This window comes from Argentina silus (assembly GCF_951799395.1).
Source record: "Argentina silus genome assembly, contig: scaffold_175, whole genome shotgun sequence".
Taxonomy (NCBI): Eukaryota; Metazoa; Chordata; class Actinopteri; order Argentiniformes; family Argentinidae; genus Argentina; species Argentina silus.
In genome coordinates, this window is record NW_028153244.1 from 56,308 (window position 1) to 76,819 (window position 20,512).

General features: G+C 45.8%; 1 protein-coding gene across 3 annotated transcripts; it reads left to right on the forward strand.

Moving 5' to 3' along the window:
• The first annotated feature begins 312 nt into the window (after positions 1 to 312).
• LOC310824332 (NACHT, LRR and PYD domains-containing protein 12-like) lies at positions 313 to 17,537 on the forward strand. Of its 3 annotated transcripts, none has more exons than XM_083697586.1 (18): positions 313 to 385; positions 2,554 to 2,778; positions 3,072 to 3,106; positions 3,344 to 3,592; positions 3,781 to 3,885; positions 4,594 to 6,361; positions 7,739 to 7,912; positions 8,393 to 8,566; positions 9,330 to 9,512; positions 10,087 to 10,269; positions 10,860 to 11,051; positions 11,676 to 11,858; positions 12,557 to 12,742; positions 13,285 to 13,476; positions 14,039 to 14,230; positions 14,877 to 15,059; positions 15,746 to 15,919; positions 16,734 to 17,537. In XM_083697586.1, the coding sequence occupies exons 2-18, from the start codon at positions 2,588 to 2,590 to the stop codon at positions 16,798 to 16,800; spliced, it is 4,431 nt and encodes a 1,476-aa protein (XP_083553712.1). In that variant the 5' UTR covers positions 313 to 385; positions 2,554 to 2,587; the 3' UTR covers positions 16,801 to 17,537. The 3 variants fall into 3 exon arrangements, with proteins under 3 accessions (XP_083553712.1, XP_083553713.1, XP_083553714.1); XM_083697587.1 differs by having other exon boundaries at positions 353 to 385; positions 2,547 to 2,778; XM_083697588.1 differs by lacking the exons at positions 313 to 385; positions 11,676 to 11,858; positions 12,557 to 12,742 and having other exon boundaries at positions 1,419 to 2,778.
• Positions 17,538 to 20,512: the final 2,975 nt, after the last annotated feature.

Here is a 20,512-nt window from a genome sequence, read left to right on the forward strand (position 1 = left end):
TGAGACCGCGGTGAGGCTGAGGTACAGCAGCAGGAAGTGACTCCTAGTGGTGTTTTCTCAATCAGCAGAACATGGATGGAGAATCACGCCATCTGCTGGACTGAGGAGACACGCACACACACACACACACACACACACACACACACACACACACACACACACACACACACACACACACACACACACACACACACACACACACACACACACACACACACACACACACACACACACACAACAGTACAAGCACTCAGTAGTACGTGTAAGTTCTCGTTTCCTGTTTCCGCAAGTGAGTCACATGATGCGCACAATCCGCTGCTGTCGGTACGACTGTACGTGTACGTGTACGCCTCGCTGGCAGAAGCTCACCTTTCTTCCCAGGGAGGTAAGAAATTCAGAATCATACCGTCAAATACATGACTGACGTTTGAGGGACTTGTAGAATATGGCTGCTCGTCCTGGTTGATCATACAGTGGATGTTGGAATGTTGAACTAACACGATGAAAGAGGAAGTAGCGGAAAATGACTCCATTTGATTTCCGTGAAGTCGTGTTGTTATTTCTGTGTTGTACTTGTAGGGCTCAGGACGTAGGCCTCTTCAACCCCTGCTCTCGAAGTGTTTTCTATTTGTGAAACTGTAAGATTTACGCGCTGAAAACCACTTCCTCACCAAATACTTGATCGCTTGGGCCACTTTGTAACAGGATGTCAAGAGAAACGGTGGAGGAGGAGGTCGAGAGGCTGAAGACAGCTAGGGGGAGCTGGAACACCAGATTACTGGGTTGATTTTGTTACGTTTGTTCGCTTGTGTTTGAATGTTTACTTAACACTTTAATCTGGGCTTTCTGTTTTGATGGCTGTGGTGCTCTAACCCTAACCCCATGATGGGGTTCTCCCTTCATCCTGCACATGTAGCTTTTAAGACGGTGTTTATTTGATTATTATTACTTTGAGTGAGGCAGTTTCACGTGGGGACTCTTATTTTGAAGGGGAGGAGTTGCGGAGGAGAAGGGAAGTGGTTTGGGGTGGTGTTAGGTTAGGTTTGGGGTGGTGTTAGGTTAGGTTTGGGGTAGTGTTAGGTTAGGTTTGGGGTAGTGTTAGGTTTGGGGTGGTGTTAGGTTAGGTTTGGGGTAGTGTTAGGTTTGGGGTGGTGTTAGGTTTGGGGTAGTGTTAGGTTAGGTTTGGGGTAGTGTTAGGTTAGGTTTGGGGTGGTGTTAGGTTAGGTTTGGGGTAGTGTTAGGTTAGGTTTGGGGTAGTGTTAGGTTAGGTTTGGGGTAGTGTTAGGTTAGGTTTGGGGTGGTGTTAGGTTAGGTTTGGGGTGGTGTTAGGTTAGGTTTGGGGTAGTGTTAGGTTAGGTTTGGGGTGGTGTTAGGTTAGGTTTGGGGTGGTGTTAGGTTAGGTTTGGGGTAGTGTTAGGTTAGGTTTGGGGTGGTGTTCTGGCGTGTGTATTGAGGTGTAGGCTGGTGTCGGAGGTATCGAGAGGTGTCTGTATTTAAAACTGATCTTCACAGAGAGAGAGCCTTGTGTTCATTAAATGTACAGTGCCTTGAGCAAGTATTCACCATTGTGTTGTGTTACAGCCTGACTTTAAAATAGATGGAATAGATTTTTTGGTCACTGATCTCCACAAAATACCTCAATGTCAAAGTGAAAATTATTTTTTATTCTGAAATAATTAATTATTCTGAGTGCAAGGATAATAGTTAATGTGATTTGGGAATGAATATCTTAGTTTTTATAGGGTCTCTGAATTGCACAGGAATCAATTACACACTGTAATTATCAGGCGGGAGATTTCCAAAACGGTGTAATATTCATTTGGGATGTTGGAGCTGATTTCCTGCTGTATATTACTGTCTGATAAGACTTCACTAAATATGACATGAGTTAGTCGACCACGGTGGTCATCATGAGTTAGTCGACCACGGTGGTCATCATGAGTTAGTCGACCACGGTGGTCATCATGAGTTAGTCGACCACGGTGGTCATCATGAGTTAGTCCACGGTGGTTATCATGAGTTAGTCCACGGTGGTTATCATGAGTTAGTCGACCACAGTGGTTATCATGAGTTAGTCCACGGTGGTTATCATGAGTTAGTCGACCACGGTGGTTATCATGAGTTAGTTGACCATGGTGGTTATCATGAGTTAGTTGACCATGGTGGTTATCTGGTAAACAGAGTGGGAGGGCAAAAACATACTTCTGCCCCTCCCCTTTTCTAAAGTGAGGGGGTGGGGGGGAGATGCCTTGTTTGCCCTATAGGCCAGGCACCCACACACACACATCTGGCCAGGCACACACACACACACATCTGCTGGCTAAACTCAGGACTGAGGAGACACGCGCGCACACACACACACACGTACACACACACACACACACAAACACACACTTACCTGATTGATTATGGGGTTGTTATAGATGAATGCGAACCTTGGTTCTAGACACCCAAACAATTGTAATTAGTAGATTTGTTGGCTGACATGTTTAATGTGTTAGGGGTGACTTGCAGGCAAAACAATAAAAATCATGTTGTTTCATGAGCTGACAGAATTCATGGGTCGACGGTCCTGAGAGTCAAAGAAATGGGGAGTAATTTCTCTAAAGGGACACGTAAAGGAGAGGAGAGGAGGAGCATCATCTACCGTTGGAGAAACAAGAGAGAGAGAGAGAGGCAGGAAGATGTGTCCATGTGTTCTCAGCTGACAGAAGAGAGGAGAAAGGTTGGAGACACTCTCAACAATGAAGCAGCACCCTTGGACCAGGGAGAGACGAGGTGAGACAGTTGATGTATCCAGAAATACATCAACCAGTCAATCACCAACCACTAAACCAAACATCCCAGTGGTGTGTGTGTGTGTGTGTGTGTGTGTGTGTGTGTGTGTGTGTGTGGGGGGGGGGGGGGTGTGTGGGTGGGGGTGGGTGTGGGGGTGTGTGTGTGGGGGTGTGTGTGTGTGTATGTAGGGGGAGGGGGATCCCCAATGAACCACTACTGTCAGCTATAAACTATAACTCTTCCACAAATGAAACACTGTTGTCATTGATCATACGTGTCCTCTCTCTTGACAGACCAAGTGTGAGTGAGTCCACCACGGCAGAGAGAGGTGAGGAAAGCTGTGGATCTGTTTACGCTGAGGTGAAATACTGAAAATGGCCTCCTGGAGAAGTACTGCTTAGTTTTAAACTGTAGCCCTCATAAATCTCCATCTGTCTATTTTAAATGGTTTAGTATGTCAAAGATGTAACTTTATCTATTTTTTTTAAACTTCTGTATGGACAGTGTCTGTGTTTCATGCAGTTTCTAGTTCTGTATGAAACAGGAATTCATTCTTTAATTCCAGATGCTGAGTTTGTCAACAATCAGAGGCCTACTCTCATTCAGAGGGTTACCATGGTGATGCCCATAGCAGATGCCCTGCTCCAGAGACGTATGATCCAGGTTGAGATGTACTCCAACGTCCGTGCTGCCCAGACCACACAGGAACAGATGAGGGAGCTGTACAAGGCCCTAAACTCAGGAGGAGTCAAAGTCAAATCAGCCTTCTGCAGGATCCTCCAGGAGAAAGAGCCTCATTTACTCCAAGACTTGGGTAAGTCTCTCTTCTCTCTCTCTCTCTCTCTCTCTCTCTCTCTCTCTCTCCCTCCCTCCCTCTCTCTCTCTCTCTCTCTCTTCTCTCTCTCTCTCTCTTCTCTCTCCTTCTCTCTCTTTCTCTCTCTTTCTCTCTCTCTCTCTCTCTCTCTCTCTATTTCAATCAAATATATAATTCTAATCAAACAGGTTGGATACCTGGAGTCTCAGAATCGACCTCCTCTCCTCCAGGTGGGGCTGTCTGCACAGATGTGGACAGTGATGGACAGACCCGGACCACTGGGCAGAAGACAAGTATGTCTGAACTGTAGAAAAGAACAGGCAGCTACCATTACCGCTACTACTGTAACTATATCTGTTACACACACACACACACACACACACACACACACACACACACACACACACACACACACACACACATACAGTACCAGTCAAAAGTTTGGACACACCTTGCCAAGAGTGTGCAAAGCTGTCATCAAAGCAAAAGGTGCTACTTTGAAGAATCTAAAATATAAACCATATTCTGGTTTGTTTAACACTTTTTTGTTTACTACATAATTCCATATGTGCTCCTTCATAGTTTTGATGTCTTCAATATTAATCTACAATGTAGAAAATAATAAAAATAAAGAAAAACCATTGAATGAGAAGGTGTGTCCAAACTTTTGACTGTACATCACACACACACACACACACACACACACACACACACATACAAGTATATGTGTGTGCAACCAAGCATAATACATAATCAGATCCACTGGTGTGTCAGCTCTGGGATTTCCATTTCCATATCACCCAGGTCACCTGACTACCCAGTCACCCCATTACGCTTTCAACTATCAAATCCACTCTATTCTCCTCCACATGTTTCCTCCACCGTGTACACAGAGAGTCATCTTACACTGAAGATATCACAGCCACCTGATGGTACACTAGACATTTACTGTGAAAGCAACTTTTGTAAATATTTGATTTTCTCTTTCTCTTTAAATTCAGTGGTTGACGACATGCAGAGAATTCAAAGGACACATAAAGCCATTCTGAGGAAGAAGAATAGATTTGTGGTTGAAGGCATGGCAGAGAAGAAAATTCAGCTTGATGGTATTTACACACGGCTCTACATCACAGAGGGAGAGCGTGAAGGGGTTAATAATGAACATGAGGTTCAGCAGATTGAATATACATCCAGGAAAAAAACGGACACCCCAATCCACTGCAGTGACATCTTCAAACCCTTAGCTGGACAAGTGGGACCCATCAGAACTGTGCTAATGAAGGGCATCGCTGGTATCGGAAAAACAGTCTCTGTGAAGAGGTTCATCCAAGACTGGACAGAAGGAAAAGCCAATCAGGATATAGATTTCATCTTTGTGCTTCCATTACGAGAGCTGAATTTAATCAAAGAAAACCAGTACAGTCTGCATGATCTTCTGAATCACTTCCACCCTGAACTGAGAGAGATAAGCGATGCAAAGAAATGTGTGGAGCATAAAGTTCTGTTCATCTTTGATGGTCTGGATGAAAGCAGACTTCCATTAGATTTCTGCAAGAACAAGATGTTGAATGACCTAACTGAGCCATCATCAGTAGACATGTTGCTGACAAACCTCATCCAGGGGAATCTGCTTCCCTCATCTGCTCTGATCTGGATAACCTCCCGACCAGCAGCAGCCAATAAGATCCCCCTTGAAAATATTGACCAGAAGACAGAAGTACGAGGGTTCAGTGACCCACAGAAAGAGGAGTACTTCAAGAAGAGGCTCATTGATGAGAATCTGGCCAAACGAATAATCTCACAAATAAAGAGCTCAAGGAGCCTCTACATCATGTGTCACATACCTATCTTCTGTTGGATCTCTTCCATGGTTCTAGAGCAAAGAGAGGGTGGATATGAGAGTGAAGACATATCAACTCTGACTGAGATGTACATACACTTTCTGATCATTCAGACAACCCTTAGGAATAAGAAGTATCATAGGAAAACCGAGAGAGATCCACAGAAGATCATGCAAACAAACAAAGACGACATTCTGAGACTGGGGCGACTGGCGTTTGAACAGCTGGTGGATGGAAATCTCATATTCAATGAAGAAGACCTGATAAAGTGTGGCATTGATGTCACTGAAGCCTCACTGTCCTCCGTATTTTTCACAGAATTCCTTAAAACTGAGCGTGTGTTTTATCAGAAGAAGGTGTACTGCTTTGTGCACCTGAGCTTTCAGGAGTTCCTTGCTGCTCTGTATGTGTTCCACTGCTGTGTGAGGAAGGACATCAATGCACTGCAGTCTTTCCTGGAGGATGTGTCTACAGAGCTTCCCTTGCATGAGTGGCTGAAGAAGATGGTGCACAAATCCTTAGTGAGTAAGAATGGACACCTGGACCTGTTCCTCCGCTTCCTTCTTGGCATCTCACTGGAGTCCAATCAGACTCTTTTAGAAGGCCTACTGCCACGGACAGAGAACAGCACCGAGACTGTTGAAGAAATAAGGAAATACCTCAGGAAGCCAGATGTAGAGGATATCTCACCTGATAGGTTCATCAATCTTCTCATCTGCTTGACTGAGATGAAAGACAGTTTAGTACATGAGGACATTCACAAGTTCCTGAAGGCAAGAAACAGAGACCTCTCATCTCATCACTGTTCAGCCCTGGCCAATGCACTTCTCATGTCAAAGGGTGTGCTGGCTGAGATTGACACAGGAGAATACAACATATCTTATCCTCAGAGAATGATCCCAGCTGTGAGGAAATGCAAGAAGGCAAAGTAAGAAACAACTTATTGTCAAGCTCACACAAACTACAAAGTCAGATCCAACGCTGATGTTATGCAACATGCTTAATAACGACCATTTCACTTTGTTATTTACCTTGTTGATTAATGGAACTTATGTCATGGTAATAATAATTTCTACTTATGTAGCCATTCTCAATAACTCAGATACTGTACAATACCTATGTAGCATCGAGGACTAAATGACTACCCCACCCCTTGGTTTAACCTGGAGCAAAGGGGAGAACTGAAATGCTAAAGGTTCCCAACATGGCTTATCAACTAAATGATAAAGTAAGCACAAATGATACCAGACCAAGTAGCACATGTATCAGTAAAGTGTGTGCAACATAAAACCAGATGGATTTGGTAAATTATAGTTATTTTATTAACAAGGAACTTCGAAGGTCTTTTTTTGTAAGGGTAACAACGGAAACACACAACAGGTAACACTACAAAGGAAAAAGGGCCGGCAGGGGCTGTTCAACTCAAACAAACAAATATACCCAACGGAGAGCTCCTAAAAGGCCAGCAAAACCTAAACGTTCATTATTTAACCAAAACCAAAGCGAAAATAAAACCTCACTGGCCGAATGCAGCGGACAAAACTTAAATACAGGCAAGAACAGCCACCTCTACTCCTCCAGCGTCTAAACAAAAGAATCCACTACGTGTGGTGCAGATCAGTACAACAAAACTAAACCTGGCCCGATTTTCAAAACAATAATACACAATAATCTAGTGCGTTATACACCGTACAGAATACAAACCGAGTTATCTCTAGCAGTATGTCTACAGCAAAGTCTCACAAGGGAACTGGTCAACAACTGTGGTGGAAGTCTAGGATTTACCACTCTGTACTTTAGCTCTTCGGAGGTAAGAATCAAGAAACAAGTCCTGAGTAGCCACAATATCTGAGTCCGGTATTTATTGCTTGCAAACAAGAGACAAGAGCGTAACAGCAGCCCAGCGTAGATCCGGGGGTCCGTTCAGCACAAGTCCCAAGAGACGATTATCAGGGTTGTCTTTTATACAGTTTAAACATAATGCCAGGCGCCGCCACGGCTATTGGCTGATGGGCTTGTGTTTACGTGAGAGAGGGCGGGAGAGAATGAACAATTGGGAGACGTTCTTACTGATCAATCGGCGCTTTCTTACTGATCAATCGGCGTTCAACATTTCACACCTATCGGCAAGATACGTCTGTCCCCCCATTATTGCTCTCCCCCACCATCATTCATTTGATGAATAATCATTTCTTCATCAACATCTTGATGCACACCCTCCACCATGTTAAAAACTGTTATATGTACCTGACCTACAGTACTCTACATCAAACTCTGTATCAATGATATGTTCTCTGTTCCGCAGACTGGCTGGCGTTACACTCACCACTGAGGACTGTGAGACACTGGCCTCCGTTCTCCAATCAGCAGACTCACCTCTGAGAGAACTGGAGCTGACGTACATGAGGCTGTATGGTGACTCCAGTCTGAGGGTCTTAGCTGCACTGAGAGATCCACACTGTAAACTACAGACACTGAGGTCAGTACTTTTAGAAGGGTGTTTACATCATGAGAACCCAAAGATTGGTCAACAGTTTGTTAGGCCACATTTTCACCCTGAGAACATGTTCTGGAACTTAATCCACTAGAATGTACAATAATATTCTGAATTACATCCAGTATATAGTACAGTATATGTAGTACATATTGGCTTTCGTGTTTCTGGAGACAATGATTGTGTCTTGTTAATATGTTATGGGAACGATTTTACTCAACACTCACACACACACTCACACTCACACGCGCGCGCACAGGCTCATATGCTCACACACTCTCTACCTACCTCTCTACCTCCCTCTCTCTACCTGTCTACCTCCCTCTCTACCTCCCTCTCTACCTCCCCACAACACTGCCTTAGCCCACAAGCTAAAGCCTATGCAAGTGACCATGCCTGATATGTACCTGACCTACAGTACTCTACATCAAACTCTGTATCAATGATATGTCCTCTGTTCTGCAGACTGACTGTCTGTACACTCACCACTGAGGACTGTGAGACACTGGCCTCCGTTCTCCAATCCGCAGACTCACCTCTGAGAGAACTGGAGCTGAGGAACATGATGCCGTATGGTGACTCCAGACTGAGGGTCTTAGCTGCACTGAGAGATCCACACTGTAAACTACAGACACTGAGGTCAGTACTTATAGAAGGGTGTTTACATCATGAGAACCCAAAGATTGGTCAACAGTTTTTGTATCGGCCTTTCAAAGTTTCTTAAAATCCAAATTAAGGCCGTGGATCGAGTGAACAGGTGGTCCTTTTCAAACGCACTTCTGACACTTTCTTTAGAAAATTATATCCGTTTATTGTCACAAAAGATTAATCAAAATGACTTGATAATTCCAGCAATATTGTAAGGTAAACGAAACTTAACTTAGATATTCCACAGATGATCAAAAGTGAGAAAAGTGGTCCAAACATTGTTTGCCACCACCGTCACCTGACCCGACATTTGCGTTACCAATTCCCATTCAACCCAAAGGCTACAAGTGACGTATATTCCATCTTTACCGTAAAACGAAGAGTAAACAGTCATATACATTCAAAAACCGTACTAAATACCATATACATTCAAAATCACTAAAGAATAATTATAGAAAAACTAAAGAATAATATTCTACCTCCCTCTCTCCCTCTCTACCTCTCTCTACCTTTCTCTACCTCTCTCTCTCTCTCTACCTCCCCACAACACTGCCTTAGCTCACAAGCTAAAGCCTATGCAAGAGACCATGCCTGAGTCCTGAATACTTGTATGAGTACGAACCCCTTCGGTCACAGAGAGTCTGAGTCAACGTCTTTATGCACACCCTCCACCATGTTACAAACTGTTATATGTACCTGACCTACAGTACTCTACATCAAACTCTGTATCAATGATATGTTCTCTGTTCTGCAGACTGGCTGGCGGTAGACTCACCACTGAGGAGTGTGAGACACTGGCCTCCGTTCTCCAATCAGCAGACTCACCTCTGAGAGAACTGGAGCTGAGGAGCATGAGGCTGGATGATGATGATGATGACTCCAGACTGAGGGTCTTAGCTGCACTGAGAGATCCACACTGTAAACTACAGACACTGAGGTCAGTACCTTTAGAAGGGTGTTTACATGATGAGAACCCAAAGATTGGTCAACAGTTTTACTTAATATGCGCACGCCCACACTCACACTCACACACACCCACACTCACACACCCACACTCACACACCCACACTCACACACCCACACCCACACCCACACCCACACCCACACTCACACACACACACACCCACACTCACACCCCCACACTCACACACCCACACTCACACCCCCACACCCACACACCCACACACACCCACACACACACACCCCCACACACACACACACACACACACACACACACACACCCACACACCCACACTCACACCCACATTCACACACTCTCTCTCTCTCTCTCTCTCTCCCCACAACACTGCCTTAGCCCACAAGCTAAAGCCTATGCAAGTGACCATGCCTGAGTCCTGAATACTTGTATGAGTACGAACCCCTTCGGTCACAGAGAGTCTGAGTCAACGTCTTTATGCACACCCTCCACCATGTTACAAACTGTTATATGTACCTGACCTACAGTACTCTACATCAAACTCTGTATCAATGATATGTTCTCTGTTCTGCAGACTGGCTGGCGGTAGACTCACCACTGAGGAGTGTGAGACACTGGCCTCCGTTCTCCAATCAGCAGACTCACCTCTGAGAGAACTGGAGCTGAGGAGCATGAGGCTGGATGATGATGATGATGACTCCAGACTGAGGGTCTTAGCTGCACTGAGAGATCCACACTGTAAACTACAGACACTGAGGTCAGTACCTTTAGAAGGGTGTTTACATGATGAGAACCCAAAGATTGGTCAACAGTTTTACTTAATATGCGCACGCCCACACTCACACTCACACACACCCACACTCACACACCCACACTCACACACCCACACTCACACACCCACACCCACACCCACACCCACACCCACACTCACACACACACACACCCACACTCACACCCCCACACTCACACACCCACACTCACACCCCCACACCCACACACCCACACACACCCACACACACACACCCCCACACCCCCACACACCCACACACACACACACACACACACACACACACACACCCACACACCCACACTCACACCCACATTCACACACTCTCTCTCTCTCTCTCTCTCTCCCCACAACACTGCCTTAGCCCACAAGCTAAAGCCTATGCAAGTGACCATGCCTGAGTCCTGAATACTTGTATGAGTACGAACCCCTTCGGTCACAGAGAGTCTGAGTCAACGTCTTTATGCACACCCTCCACCATGTTACAAACTGTTATATGTACCTGACCTACAGTACTCTACATCAAACTCTGTATCAATGATATGTTCTCTGTTCTGCAGACTGACTGGCTTTAGACTCACCACTGAGGACTGTGAGACACTGGCCTCCGTTCTCCAATCAGCAGACTCACCTCTGAGAGAACTGGAGCTGAGGAACATGATGCTGTATGGTGATGATGATGATGATGACTCCAGACTGAGTGTTGTCTTAGCTGCACTGAGAGATCCACACTGTAAACTACAGACACTGAGGTCAGTACTTTTAGAAGGGTGTTTACATCATGAGAACCCAAAGATTGGTCAACAGTTTTACTTAACATGCGCACACACACCCACACTCACACACACCCACACCCACTCACACACCCACACCCACACACACACACACTCACACACACTCACACACCCACACTCACACACCCACACTCACACACCCACACACACACACACACACACACACACACACACACACACACACACACACACACTCACACACTCTCGACCACTCTACCTCCCTCTCTCCCTCTCTCTACCTCCCTCTATACCTCCTTCTCTACCTCCCTCTACCTCTTTACCTCCCTCTCGACCTCTCTACCTCCTTCTCCTCCTACCTCCCTCTCTACCTCCTTCTCTGTCTCTCTCTCTCTCTCTCTCTCTACCTCCCCACAACACTGCCTTAGCCCACAAGCTAAAGCCTATGCAAGTGACCATGCCTGAGTCCTGAATACTTGTATGAGTACGAACCCCTTCGGTCACAGAGAGTCTGAGTCAACGTCTTTATGCACACCCTCCACCATGTTACAAACTGTTATATGTACCTGACCTACAGTACTCTACATCAAACTCTGTATCAATGATATGTTCTCTGTTCTGCAGACTGACTGGCTATACACTCACCACTGAGGACTGTGAGACACTGGCCTCCGTTCTCCAATCAGCAGACTCACCTCTGAGAGAACTGGAGCTGAGGAGCATGAGGCTGGATGATGATGATGATGACTCCAGTCTGTGGGTCTTAGCAGCACTGAGAGATCCACACTGTAAACTACAGACACTGAGGTCAGTACTTTTAGAAGGGTGTTTACATCATGAGAACCCAAAGATTGGTCAACAGTTTTACTCAACACGCGCACACACACACACACCCACACTCACACACACACACACCCACTCACACTCACACTCACACTCACACTCACACACCCACACACTCACACTAACACGCACACACGCACACACACACACACACACACACACACTCACACACACCCTCACACACTCACACACTCACACTAACACTAACACTCACACAAACACACACACACACACACACACGCACGCACACACACACACACACTCCCACACTCACACACTCTCGACCACTCTACCTCTCTCTCTACCTCCCTCTTAACCTCTCTACCTCCCTCTCTACCTCCCTCTCTCCCTTTCTCTCCCTCTCTCCCTTTCTCTACCTCTACCTCCCTCTCTCCTTCTCTCCCTCTCTACCTCTCTCTACCTTTCTCTACCTCCCTCTCTCTCTCTCCCCACAACACTGCCTTAGCCCACAAGCTAAAGCCTATGCAAGTGACCATGCCTGAGTCCTGAATACTTGTATGAGTACGAACCCCTTCGGTCACAGAGAGTCTGAGTCAACGTCTTTATGCACACCCTCCACCATGTTACAAACTGTTATATGTACCTGACCTACAGTACTCTACATCAAACTCTGTATCAATGATATGTTCTCTGTTCTGCAGACTGACTGGCTGTAGATTCACCACTGAGGACTGTGAGACACTGGCCTCTGTTCTCCAATCAGCAGACTCACCTCTGAGAGAACTGGAGCTGAGGAACATGAGGCTGTATGATGATGATGATGACTCCAGACTGAGTGTTGTCTTAGCTGCACTGAGAGATCCACACTGTAAACTACAGACACTGAGGTCAGTACTTTTAGAAGGGTGTTTACATCATGAGAACCCAAAGATTGGTCAACAGTTTTACTCAACATGCGCACACACACACACACCCACACTCACACACACACACACACCCACCCACACTCACAGCCCCACACTCACACACTCACACTCACAGTCACACTCACACACTCACACTCACACTCACACACACACGCACGCACACACACACACACACACACACACACAATCCCACACTCTCGACCACTCTACCTCTCTCTCTACCTCCCTCTCTCCTTCTCTCCCTCTCTCTACCTCCCTCTCTCCCTTTCTCTCTCTCTCTCTCTCTCTCCCCACAACACTGCCTTAGCCCACAAGCTAAAGCCTATGCAAGTGACCATGCCTGAGTCCTGAATACTTGTATGAGTACGAACCCCTTCGGTCACAGAGAGTCTGAGTCAACGTCTTTATGCACACCCTCCACCATGTTACAAACTGTTATATGTACCTGACCTACAGTACTCTACATCAAACTCTGTATCAATGATATGTTCTCTGTTCTGCAGACTGACTGGCTTTAGACTCACCACTGAGGACTGTGAGACACTGGCCTCCGTTCTCCAATCAGCAGACTCACCTCTGAGAGAACTGGAGCTGAGGAACATGATGCTGTATGGTGATGATGATGATGATGACTCCAGACTGAGTGTTGTCTTAGCTGCACTGAGAGATCCACACTGTAAACTACAGACACTGAGGTCAGTACTTTTAGAAGGGTGTTTACATGATGAGAACCCAAAGATTGGTCAACAGTTTTACTCAACATGCGCACACACACACACGCCCACGCCCACACTCACACACCCACACACCCACACCCACACTCACACTCACACTCACACACACACACACACACACACACACACACTCCCACATTCACACACTCTCACACACACACACTCTCGACCACTCTACCTCTCTCTCTACCTCCCTCTCTTCCTCTCTACCTGCCTCTACCTCCCTCTCTACCTCTCTCTCTACCTGCCTCTCTACCTCCCTCTCTCCCTCTCTACCTTTCTCTCTCTCTCTCTCTCTCTCTCTCTCTCCCCACAACACTGCCTTAGCCCACAAGCTAAAGCCTATGCAAGTGACCATGCCTGAGTCCTGAATACTTGTATGAGTACGAACCCCTTCGGTCACAGAGAGTCTGAGTCAACGTCTTTATGCACCCCCTCCACCATGTTACAAACTGTTATATGTACCTGACCTACAGTACTCTACATCAAACTCTGTATCAATGATATGTTCTCTGTTCTGCAGACTGGCTGACTATAGACTCACCACTGAGGACTGTGAGACACTGGCCTCCGTTCTCCAATCAGCAGACTCACCTCTGAGAGAACTGGAGCTGAGGAACACGATGCTGTATGATGATGATGATGATGATGACTCCAGACTGAGTGTTGTCTTAGCTGCACTGAGAGATCCACACTGTAAACTACAGACACTGAGGTCAGTACTTTTAGAAGGGTGTTTACATCATGAGAACCCAAAGATTGGTCAACAGTTTTACTCAACACGCGCACACACACACACACCCACACTCACACACACACACACCCACCCACACTCACACTCACACACTCACACACCCACACTCACACACCCGCACACACACACACACACACACACACACACACACACACACACACACACACACACACTCACACACACACTCCCACACTCACACACTCTCGACCACTCTACCTCTCTCTCTACCTCCCTCTTAACCTCTCTACCTCCCTCTCTACCTCCCTCTCTCCTTCTCTCCCTCTCTCTACCTCCCTCTCTCCCTTTCTCTCCCTTTCTCTACCTCTACCTCCCTCTCTCCTTCTCTCCCTCTCTACCTCTCTCTACCTTTCTCTACCTCCCTCTCTCTCTCTCCCCACAACACTGCCTTAGCCCACAAGCTAAAGCCTATGCAAGTGACCATGCCTGAGTCCTGAATACTTGTATGAGTACGAACCCCTTCGGTCACAGAGAGTCTGAGTCAACGTCTTTATGCACACCCTCCACCATGTTACAAACTGTTATATGTACCTGACCTACAGTACTCTACATCAAACTCTGTATCAATGATATGTTCTCTGTTCTGCAGACTGGCTGACTATAGACCTACCACTGAGGTCTGTGAGACACTGGCCTCCGTTCTCCAATCAGCAGACTCACCTCTGAGAGAACTGGAGCTGAGGAGCATGAGGCTGTATGATGATGTTGATGACTCCAGTCTGAGGGTCTTAGCTGCACTGAGAGATCCACACTGTAAACTACAGACACTGAGGTCAGTACTTTTAGAAGGGTGTTTACATCATGAGAACCCAAAGATTGGTCAACAGTTTTACTCAACATGCGCACCCACACACACACACACACCCACACTCACACTCACACACTCACACACCCACACTCACACTCACACCCACACTCACACACTCACACCCCCACACTCACACTCACACCCCCACACTCACACCCCCACACTCACACTCACACCCACACCCCCACACTCACACTCACACCCACACACACACACTCTCCCTCTCTCTACCTCCCTCTTTACCTCTCTACCTTCCACTCTGTCTACCTCTCTCCCTCTCTCCCCCTCTACCTCCTTCTCCACCTACCTCCCTCTCTCCCCCTCTACCTCCCTCTCTCCCCCTCTACCTCCCTCTCTCCCTCTCTCTACCTCTCTCTACCTCCCTCTCTCCCTTTCTCTCCCTCTCTCCCTTTCTCTCCCTCCCTCTCTCTCTCTCCCCACAACACTGTCTTAGCCCACAAGCTAAAGCCTATGCAAGTGACCATGCCTGAGTCCTGAATACTTGTATGAGTACGAACCCCTTCGGTCACAGAGAGTCTGAGTCAACGTCTTTATGCACACCCTCCACCATGTTACAAACTGTTATATGTACCTGACCTACAGTACTCTACATCAAACTCTGTATCAATGATATGTTCTCTGTTCTGCAGACTGGCTGACTATAGACTCACCACTGAGGTCTGTGAGACACTGGCCTCCGTTCTCCAATCAGCAGACTCACCTCTGAGAGAACTGGAGCTGACGTACATGAAGCTGGATGATGACTCCAGACTGAGGGTCTTAGCTGCACTGAGAGATCCACACTGTAAACTACAGACACTGAGGTCAGTACTTTTAGAAGGGTGTTTACATGATGAGAACCCAAAGATTGGTCAACAGTTTGTTAGGCCACATTTTCACCCTGAGAACATGTTCTGGAACTTAATCCACTAGAATGTACAGTAATATTCTGAATTACATCCAGTATATAGTACAGTATATGTAGTACATATTGGCCTTCGTGTTTCTGGAGACAATGATTGTGTGTCTTGTTACCGTCTTATTGGAACAATTTTACTCTACGCGCACGCATGCACACACACACCCACGCACACACTCTCTCTACCTCCCTCTCTACCTCTATCTCTCTCTCTACCTCTCTACCTCCCTTTCTCCCTCTCTCCCTCTCTACCTCCCTCTATACCTCCCTCTATACCTCTCTCAACCTTTCTACCTCCCTCTCTACCTCTACCTCTCTCTACCTCTCTACCTCCCTCTCTCCCTCTCTACCTCCCTCTATACCTCTCTCTCCCTCTCTACCTCCCTCTCTACCTCTATCTCTCTCTCTACCTCTCTACCTCCCTCTCTACCTCCCTTTCTCCCTCTCTCTACCTCCCTCTATACCTCTCTCAACCTTTCTACCTCTCTACCTCTCTACCTCCCTTTCTCTCCCTCTCTACCTCCCTCTATACCTCTCAACCTTTCTACCTCCCTCTCTGCCTTAATACACTTAATTCAGCCACAGGTTCTCTGCTCACACTGGCTCTTTTTGCAGAATGTGTACTTGTATCAAATAAACAACGTGTTGAAGTCAGAAGGTACTTCTCTGTTTCTGGAGACTTCTCAGCATCTTGTCATGTGTTTTCATGTCTCATTTAGGATCAACGGACATTTACACCTGAGAGAGCCGGGCCTGAGAGAGCCGGGCCTGAGAGAGCCGGCCTGATAGACCTACAGTTTTTTGACCTGATTTTTTCTTGAGTCTTATTCATTGATTTGATGACAGTTTTAGCAAAGGGAGAGGCATCGCCCTCGATGAGTATTGACCTCACGTGAGGGTCTCTGACCATGCAACTCATTCTCTGTGGAGAAAGATGAGGGCAGTTATGTCTGATTGCAATAAAGACGTCCAGTAATCGCTCACACACAACCTAATACGACGTAGTACGTCCATTCCTGAGACCAGCTCCCTGTAACAAGGTTCCTACAGGCTACATGTCCACCACACTGTGGTCATGACGACGTGTAGGATTCTATTCCCTTGACTGTACATCTCTTTTCTAAAGACCTCTTCACCTCCACTACCCCCCTGTACAAGTTTCTCTCCTGTTTAAAAAAAAAATCCTTCTAGCATTGTGACTGCCAATGGCCCTAACCCTAACCTCTAACCCCTAACCCTAACCTCTAACCCTAACCCCTAACCCCGGTCTGAGCATCGATTACTTTATCTTATGAGGACTGTTGGATAGATGATTCACTTACTTAAACAAATGTATTGTTGTATGTCGCTTTGGATAAAGGCGTCTGCTAAATGCCGTAAATGTAAATGAACTGTAAAAAGGCCTTTCACTGTAAATAGTAGAGATGTTATTTGCATCACTCAGGAGGACACACCCACTCCTGTCTCTGTCTGATGATGTCAGAGTTTATCTGAGGAGAAATAAAGGTTTATTTTGTTCACGACTGCCGTCTGTTTATTTAATCATGATTCAAACCATCCACATCAAGGTGTTGAGGGGAGAGGTACCTGTCATCCACCGGATGATGATTTAGGCTTTGTGTTGAGGGGAGCGGTATCTGTCATCCACCGGATGATGATTTAGGCTTTGTGTTGAGGGGAGAGGTATCTGTCATCCACCGGATGATGATTTAGGCTTTGTGTTGAGGGGAGCGGTATCTGTCATCCACCGGATGATGATTTAGGCTTTGTGTTGAGGGGAGAGGTATCTGTCATCCACCAGATGATGATTTAGGCTTTGTGTTGAGGGGAGAGGTACCTGTCATCCACCGGATGATGATTTAGGCTTTGTGTTGAGGGGAGAGGTACCTGTCATCCACCGGATGATGATTTAGGCTTTGTGTTGCGTTTGTGTGCTGTTGCTATGCTAGCAGAGTATGAACCCAGCTGTGAAACGTCATGAAATGTTTGGGAAAGAAATTAAGTTCTTCAGCCAATTATTAAAATGTCTTCATATCTCACGCAGCTTACGGGCGATTAGAACCTGACTTTCCAACCTTGCCGTGGAGTGAGACAGCGTTACTACATTGACAGGACCTGCTGGTGAGTTGAGGTATCGCACCATGAATTCCTGTGGTGTCGTTCACTCAGCCAAGGAGAACTGATGGAGAAATAGCACCAATCAGAGTGTTGTTGCTAGGTAGACTCCGCATAGAACTCTTGGCAGCTCTGGGTGGTGAGTGTTCCGGAACAGTTGGTGAGGTAAAGGAAAAGAGGCATCTTCAGCACAATCGTTACCTCTAAAAACCTTTCAACAGAAATGACCACAACCATCAGTTTTACTCTTCAACTGAGCAATCTGAACAACCTGTCATGTTAACATTAGTCACGGAGAGTAGTCTAGGTCAGTGTTTTTCAACCTTTTTTGAGCCACGGCACATTTTTTACATTGGAAGAATCTTGCGGCACACCACCAACCAAAAATGTTACAAAATGACACTGTAGCCTGATACAGTATATATAATTACAATATTATATACATTTCCTCTCCTGTTGTTTTTTCTGGCAGTGCCTTGCAAAATAGGAAGTTTTCTCTAATGGCATCTCCATCCACAAAACGCACATTGGCCAAGAGCTGAGAATGTCCACTAATATCCGTAGACTCATCAAGTTGCAACGCAAATTTCCTACTGATGCGTATCTTTCCCAAAACATGACTTTCGATGTCTGTACACATGTCATCAATACGCCTGGCAATTGTGTATCTGAGAGCGGGACTTTAGCTCTGTCTTTAACCGCGTCAGGGCCGAGCATCTCGTTGACAACGGCTTTGCAGGCAGGTAGTATTAATGTCTCTGACACAGAGTGGGACTTTTTGGATTTAGCTACGAGTTCAGCAACTAGGTAACTAGCTTTGAGGGCTTTCTCATTTACCTTTGTGGTTTTTCTCATAAAGGTTTCTCTGTGTTTTCACGCAGACGAACAAAATAGTCCATCGGCTTGTTTTGAAGCGACGGGTGTTTCGTTTGGAGATGTTTCGTTTGGAGATGTTTCAGCTGCTCGGCACCACGGCGCTGTTGGAAGATAGCTTTCGCTGTATTGCCTCGAGCTCACCGTCTTTGCTTTCTTTTTACCACCACTCATACTGGGGCCTGGTACTTCACCTGGGTCAGAATCTTGTCCAGGGCCCAGTTCGGAGTTTACATTTTTCCTTTTTAAAAACTTCTCCATCACTGTCACCACGACCTGTCGCATGCGTCACTAATCCTCTTGTCTCTAAGAAGGAACGAGGCAATTAGCGACCTGCTGCCACCCGGACGAATATTACATTACTCTGCCAGTCACTATATTACAGCACAGACACTTGACAATGACATTTTATTTGCAGATATTAATTAATAAATGTTAATTTAAAAAAAAGTGAAATTGGATAATTTCTCACGGCACACCCAACGATCTCTCACGGCACACTAGTGTGCCGCGGCACAGCGGTTGGGAAACGCTGGTCTAGGTAACACTTCACTAGGTACTTCACTTGGTTTATAACTAGTTTTAACTAGTTTTAACTAAATAGAGTAACAAACATATGCATTAAGACACCTTTAACAACACATGTGGCCTAGGCTATGCCAAAATATGGACAAGTTAATCATGTCACCACATCATTTATAACCTTCTGTACAGTTTTAACACCTTTCCTCCAGTGCTGGAATGAGTCAGTTACCTGTGATAGCCGCAGGGCGACGCTGTTTCACCAGGAATAAGGAGTGGATTCTGGTTTCAGAGTTAGGAGAGACTGAGTCTCCTGTGATTCAGGTGATTATCACATCAAACAGCACTCTCAGTCCAGCCAAACCTGATCCTAAGTCATGAAACTGACTAGTGTTCATTATTTCACTTTCCCCATCATCCCACAAACGGAGACGGAGTGTAAAACTACGCAGGTTAGAAGATTTATTTTCCAAAATCGATTTTCAGACATAATTGCGAGTGGTCACGTTAGCACACACGTCTCGAATATCAAACCAAACATATTTTATCACCTTCAACAATCAATCTTAAATATCTGTATTTACTGGTTTTCTATGGAGATATTCTCGTTGTCATGGTATTCTTCGATCGTAAAACTGTAAACTGACAGACATTGAACCAGCTCTTTGAATGCGAGCTTATAGCTGCCTGGCTATATAATAACCTCATTTGTATATTTGTATATTTATTTATTATTTCTGGAGATGGGTAGTTATAACCTTGTTTTTAATTTAAAGATGTAAGCCTTAAAACAAACTGAGCTCTGATGAAACTTGTTGGGGGTAAAACTTGGTATTTTTTCATGATAAGATAATAAGCAAGAAGCTTTCTAATCAACATGAATTGACTTTGTTTTCGTTTCATTTGTTAATGTCGGCCGACGCTCTGTCACGCTGCTCTTCAGCATCCTGAAGCACGTCATTGCATCGTGGAAAGTATTTTTATGAAT